Consider the following 7,218-nt stretch of genomic DNA (forward strand, 5'->3'; position numbering starts at 1 on the left):
GACATAATAGTCTTTTTGACATAATCAGCACTTAATAAAAAATGTTTGGTAAACAGGAAAATCCAATCAGCACTTACTCCAGTCAGACCTCTTACCACAGTCAGACCTCTTACCTCAATCAGCACTTAACAAAAAATGTTGGTAAACGGCCCCTTAGTCAAGTAAATTTTTTGAACAAATATAACATATTCTTAAAAGATAATATTTTTTGGTAAAAAAAAACAATTATTATTTTCCTTTTTTCAAAAAGACACATTTTTAAAAAAATATTAGTGAGATAAGTTATGTTCTATTAGTTTTATTGATATTGGTATATTAATGAATAATTTAAAATTTTTTAATTCATTTAATATATTTATTAAATAACATGTAAAATATCTAAATAATAAAATTAAAAATACAATGTTTAATAATAACTAGTAGATGCTATAATAAAATAATTTTGAAAGTACAATGATGTAGCAAGAAAGTCACATCAATATAATACATGTGGACAGCCTACGTGGACAATGAGGTGGCATGGGAACCTGGTATAATGAGTAAATTTAAATCAAAAGGTTACCCAATGCTATAGTAGGTAAATTTTTCAAAGTACAGTGTCCTAATAAAAAATAGTTTAAAAATACATTGTTATAATAAGAAAAACTGAAAGTACATTACTGTAGTAAAAAATTAATGAAAGTAGATTGTTATTTTATACATTTTGCCCAAACAAGAAAACACAAGAACGACCAAAACACATGTGATTTTCCACTTAAATCACATATGATCATGGAACATAGTCAATGGAAGAGGTATGTGCGCAACTTGACAATTATGGAACACCGTCAATGCAAGAGGTATACGTGCGACTTGGCCCACAACTAGATCGCAGCCAAAGTTGCACAAATTACATTTCATTTTTACACATAATTTAGTGCAAAATAACATGTGATTTAACCGTTCTTTTATTTTCTTGTTTGTCTATTGTTCTTATTTGAACCTAACTATCCAACTATCCCACATGTAATGTCACTTGTCATTTACTTAAATCAAACAAAGCGTTACAATGGTAAATTTTCTATCATTCACGCTGTCAATTCAAAACACCTTGGTAAACAACCATTCCGCTCTTGATCAAAAAAATTGGTAAACCCCTTCGATAAGAACTGTTATCGCCTTATCTTCGGAATGACAATCGAGAAAGCTGCGAAAGCAAAAACTCCCATCCCCTATTTTTCGCTATCGTGACTGCTTCATTTCCTTCCATTCGAATATCCGAATCACGCCAAAACTTTATTACATGTAAACTTTCTTCTTCTGTTGCTCTTTGGACAATAATTTTTGCAGCATAACCTTTCTCTCTCATTTGAAGGCATATTTGCAATGGATCATTAGCTGCAAGAAACAGCATATACAACCAGCCTTTCTCAGATAACAAATTATCAGCAATCGGTAAAATCTTATCAATAACACTCCGCCCATTTTCTCCGCCAGCCCAGGCGGCAGCAATCCCGTCACCACCCACTTCTTCCTCCGGTGTTGGAACATAAGGTGGGTTCACCACCATCACATCAACCAGTCCCGCCAATCTCTTCTCTAGCCCGGCGGCAATGTTGGTTGTTAGTAACTCTGCATGAACCCCATGGGCTTCTAGCGTTTCGTGAGTCACTCTTACGGCGTGCAGATTGATGTCGGTGGCAAAATAATAGGCGGTTTTTATTTCTTGTAGAATAAGAGCGAGACTAGTAATTACATAACCACTGCCGCTGCCAACTTCCATACAAATTGTTGGGCGGTGGTCTAACAACTTTTTCCGATCAGCCAAGAGTGCATCAACCAAAGCAAATGAATCGTCACATGGTTCGTAAACTTGAGGATGTGAACTGACTAATCGGATTTGCGCTATTCTGGAGGCCATCTTTTGTGGGAAATTTGTGAAATTGCTGAACAAAAATAAAACAGCTAAAATAACCATATTCGGAGAAAGATTAGAAGCAAGCATTGCAGAATAATCACATACTCAAACAAGACCCTGTTCTTGGAGACTAGGTTGCCCAAATCTCATGAAAATTCACAATTAGGGGCTGTTTGATATTTTTTCTATTAACCCTTCTATAGATTAAGCCGGTTCTAGTGATTAGCTATTTGGATGAATTAAGATAAATTGTTGTCTGTTTTTCAACTAAATGACATAAATTACGATTTTAACCTTAACAACATACTATCAAATTTAATAAATTTAAATAAGATATTAGAAGACAATAACAAAATATTGGAATCACATACACAAAATCAAGTGTAAATTCTAGCCAAAATCAAAATCAAATCTTAACTTTTTTTATCAGAAAAACATAGAAATACATAACCGTTGGGCTTTCATTTCTTCTTTCCTTTCGAGATGGAGGCAGAAAAATTGGAGGGTTAACATAAATGCAAGAACCAAAGGAAGGGAGAAAAAGATGGTACTTTTTGGGAAAAAAGTTGGCTGAATGGATTAAGATGGCATCAACGGGTTGACTGAATTAAGTCGTGTCTTTAACAGTAAGGCAAGCTGAAATCAAATGCCTCCATATGGCTTAATAAATGAAGCTATAAATTCTTTAAAGTCCAAATCAAACACCCCCATAAGCATAAGAATGATCTCCAAATCAATGCAGCCGAAAGCTGATCGTGGTGATGGGCTCTATTGTTCCACTCCCTCCATGTATAACACATACTCGTGGTTAATCAAATTTGCGGGCTTCAATCTTGAATATGATGAAACTGAACAACAAAACGGGTGCCCATACATACAGATACAAGAGGAACAAGTGGTGCACATGACCCATGTTGCTCACTACCCCCCCCCCCCCTTCCGTTCTCCTAAACTATAACAAGGGATGTTGATACCTATTGTCATTTTATAAATCAAAACTAACAAGCCCCTCAATCATGAACATCTTGTTATGACAGTGGAACATTGCATAAAGGTATACCTAGGGACATGATTCTGAACCAAATAAGAACATTCAAATAACCCCATAATATATGAACATTTCTACTACTATTTACTGGGGTTCTTTCTGTTTTGTTGAAACAATGAGCTACACTGTCATATCAGGTTTATTTATTAAGATACTAGATGAATCTTGGTCCAGCAGAACTACGATTCGTCAAATACTCAGATCACAATACGACATCAAAACAACGAATACAACAGTTCACATATATGAAAGAGTGACAGAATCCATACAAACCAGACAACCAGTTCCAAGTGTACCCAGCATTCCCAAATACTTTTCATTCAGAACACGAACAGTTGAATTTATAGCTAACAGAACTTAGTTTGTGTTCCTAGAGGCTAGAGCAACGAGTTTCAGAAATGATTTACATCATCAATAGAAAACTACCAAATGAATACAATTCTATATTCGACAAATTCATAATTATCGTACATTTTTCGAAAAAAAATTATTCCATTCACAGCATTTCAAGGCATTCTTCGATGTAGTCATCGATTTTCCGCAAAAAATAAATCTATTCTTAGTGTCATAGTTTGTTTCACTCAGTGGGTCAATGAATTTATTCTTGGTATTTTAATCATCACTCTTTTTGCCGATGAGAATCACTACTGCAGTTTGGGAGTCTGTTTAGGATAAGAAAATGTAAACTTAAGAAGCAAATCAAGGTAGAAGATGTAAACCAAATCATTATATGGAAATCGAACCAGAAGATGTAAACCCGAGTTGTACCTCTGTTGTAGGTTGTCGTTGCCTAGCAAAACCCTAAAGAATATCGAGAAGAAGACATCAAAATCAAAGATCGAGTTGTAGATAGGGGGTGGAGAAGAAGAAGCAAATCAAATGAGACCAAGAGTAAATGTACCTTTGCTGCTGCAAATCGAATCGAGAGAAGAAGAGCTAGAGAACAAAACAAACTGGTCGACTCATGAGAAAGGCTAGTTGAGTTGATTAGAACAAGGGCAGGGGCAATATAGTCTTTTTGAAAACCAAAAGAATTTAGGGGGCTTTTGGTTTGCTCGAAGGAATCTTAGGGGATGTTTTAGATTGCTTATTAAAGTGATTATTAATTTATTTTGTTGTCATACGGGTAATAAGAAGTTTTTAGTGTTTGGATAAAAACAAGAAAAATAATACTTATATCGGTTTAACACCGATAATAAGGATTTTTGATAAGTTACTCTTTTGTAACTTATTAACTTATTCTGACCGGTAATAAGGAGTTTTTAGTGTTTTGATGGAGAAAGAAAATGGTATCTCATATATTTTATCAGCTTAATCGGTATGGTACCATCATAAGCTAATCCAAGTACTTTTTATAAAATTCCAATTACCACCACATAAATTGGTAAACACTTTTACAAAAAAGTATAAGTTATTTTAGATAAGCAGTCCCAAACACCCCCTGAATGATTTTAAATGATCAATTTCGCTGACTAAATGTTATTATGGCCTTTGGTTTAACTATAGAATGGAATTGGATTCTAAGCATTCCATGATTCACGGATTTGGTCATTTCATCAACAATTGAAAAGGAATTGAATTTCGTTCTATCACATTTTCTTAAAAAGACAAAATTATCCCTATCTTCCCAACTTGATTTACTCGCATCGTATGACCTCTATCTGAAAAACTTCACCACCAAATCAAAATGCAAAGAGACAATGAAGAATTTGATACACAACACTGCCACTTATGACCACCGTCCACCCCTTCTCGATTTGTGTTTTCTCACAAACTTCCTTATTTCCTTATTTCTTACAGAGACCCATTTTTCTAACGAAACCCCCACCCGCACCTACAACTCACACCTCAATGAGGCCCATTGTCCCCTCCCCCGGAAAGTCTGATGAATAGTGTCCATTTGTGTTTTGGTTTCTTCATCTCGACGGTGCCAGTTGGGTTCTGTTTCGTTTTTCAATCCACAAACTTCATCAACTACAACTTTGGGTTCATCAATGGATTTGTGTTCCACCTTCATCGAGTAACAAAATGCTTCTCTGTTTTAGGTTTACATCTTTATCGAAACAACCTTTTTTCTTTGTTTTTGGTTCACATTTTCATCCGTTAAAACACAAATATGTGGATATCAAAATCCCGCATAAAACCCAAACAACGAACCAAACATAAGAATGAAATTTGGTCAAATAGACATTCAAATTTCTTCAAATTCCGTCAAAACCCAACAAACCAAAGGTCATCTAAGAATCTTATCGAATAAATGGAACAAGAGGCTTTTACCCGGTTAAAACTAACCAATAAGATATTTTTGTCAACAAGTCATTTTGATTTCTAAGAGGCTGTTTGTTTGGCTCTTAATGATTACATTAAGAGGAGACCTCTTAATCGGTAAGAGGCAATGACTGTTTGGCAAAAAAAAATTTAACCTCTTAATGGTTACAAAAGCCTCTTAACCATTTTGTGTCCAAGGCTCCACTAAATGGTTCAGATCCCTATTGTTCCAAAATTACCCTCTCTTCCAGCCGCTCTTCTTCACATCGCATCCCACGTATCGCCTTCCCTCCATCATAGTTCGCCTGTCTCCGGTCGCCGCCCCTACAGCGATAATCCCACAGTCGCCTACTGTCTCCTTCTGCGATCATCCATCTGCTTCCACGGTCGCCGTTCCCCTTCATCTCCTTCGATGGTTGCCGTTCCCTCCATCTGCTTCCACGGTCGTCGTTCGCTTAAGGTATTTCCCTAAAATCGATCTTCTCGCTTCCCTACATCTGTTTCCTCTACCGTCTCCTTCAATGTTTATGTTTAAACCTTGCAATCACACGATGAGGTTTCTTGAAACAGTGGCTTTGACCCCATGGGTACTGTTTTTAAATATAAGCAGGTTAATCATGTTGTATAATTGTAGAGGCAGAGACTATTTAAGCATCAGCAGGTTAATCTGGGTACTATTTCCTAATTATAGTATAATTAATCATGTTGCTAGGTTTATGTCTATGTGGATACATGATTTTAGGAAACAGTGGCTTGTTTCTGTCTATGATGCTTCATTGATGAGCTTATTGATCAAGTAATAATGATAAGTGGTAAAGGTTGGATGCAATTCTTTCTTACTAGCAAGATATCATCAACCAAAATAGATGTCCAATTTATATAGATACTTGTTGTCTAGTAGAAACTAATCGAAAGCAAAGCATAATCAGTTGCAAATAGGCAGAGGGTTAAAATGGTAATTTGTTGTCATTCAGAGAACAGTTACCCAAACAACATTATTTCATTCAACACTTAACCATTCTGCACCAAACCATTCAACAACCACCATACAGCCCCTAAGAATGTTACATGATAAAATAAGTGACAGTGACAATTCTTACTGAATAAATACTTACCAGATACACATTTGGTAGACAACCTCCTACCTTTTTTTATTCTTGTTTTTTAATAAAAAACATAACAACTATATTTCAGTTATTATTTAAGTGTTTCTTTACTATAAACTCTTCCTAATCAATTATAAGTAGCCTATTTTGTATTTTGATAATCGTAGGTAACTAATCTCTAAAAATTTAATTATTTACTTATTTAAACAAAAATGTCCAAAAATTTAGAACATCTTCAACATCTATACTAAAATGGAAAAAAAGGATTACAACATTTTTTGCTTCAACAACTATGTTATCTTATATGTTAAAATAGAGAAAACGGAGAGAGATTATATAAAAATCTACAAATTTAAAGAAATCTCTAAATAGAAAAGAAAAAAAATATTATTTTAATACTCCACGAATAAGAAAGATTGAAAATAAATGTTTAAGAGAGAAAAATAATATTTTTATTAAATGTATTGAATATTTTAATAATACTATAAGGGTACTGGCACAATACAGCGAGATACATCTCGATTTTAATGTTTTGTTTTATTTTGTCCATTTGTCGATGTTATAATACGATTTTATGTGGTTTTAAGAAAAACGATAATGTTTTTATTTTTGAATAAAATACTAGTTGTGTACCCGCGCAATGCGGCGGGAGCCATGAATTTTAACGATTTTGAAGTTCCACTGGTTTTATAAGATAAGATTTAACGATGATATAAGTTACACTTGGTCTTTACATATTAATACAATTTGAATAAATAAGAGTTATGGTTTTAATTTACAGACTATCGATGAAAAAAATTGTATGACAGTTTAAAATCCAACATATTTAAACGACTCCACAAATGTATTTGATTTACACCAAGAGCAAATTAACCAAGAAACTTGAGTTTTAAGATAAA

At 34.2% G+C, this 7,218-nt stretch overlaps 1 protein-coding gene across 2 annotated transcripts; it reads right to left on the reverse strand.

Annotated features, from left to right (window-relative positions):
• Nucleotides 1-871: 871 nt before the first annotated feature.
• Nucleotides 872-3,907, reverse strand: LOC112513352 (hemK methyltransferase family member 2-like). 2 transcript variants are annotated; one of them, XM_025119588.1, is made up of 3 exons: nucleotides 3,847-3,907; nucleotides 3,714-3,746; nucleotides 872-1,925 (listed from the first exon to the last, which is right to left on the reverse strand). In XM_025119588.1, exon 3 carries the CDS (start codon nucleotides 1,898-1,900, stop codon nucleotides 1,160-1,162), a length of 741 nt encoding a protein of 246 aa, XP_024975356.1. In that variant the 5' UTR covers nucleotides 1,901-1,925; nucleotides 3,714-3,746; nucleotides 3,847-3,907; the 3' UTR covers nucleotides 872-1,159. The 2 variants fall into 2 exon arrangements, 1 of the variants encoding a protein (XP_024975356.1); XR_003069273.1 differs by lacking the exon at nucleotides 872-1,925 and adding an exon at nucleotides 3,165-3,607.
• Between the last annotated feature and the right edge of the window lie 3,311 nt (nucleotides 3,908-7,218).

This window comes from Cynara cardunculus (assembly GCF_001531365.2).
Source record: "Cynara cardunculus var. scolymus isolate 2C chromosome LG 5, CcrdV1, whole genome shotgun sequence".
Classification (NCBI taxonomy): Eukaryota; Viridiplantae; Streptophyta; class Magnoliopsida; order Asterales; family Asteraceae; genus Cynara; species Cynara cardunculus.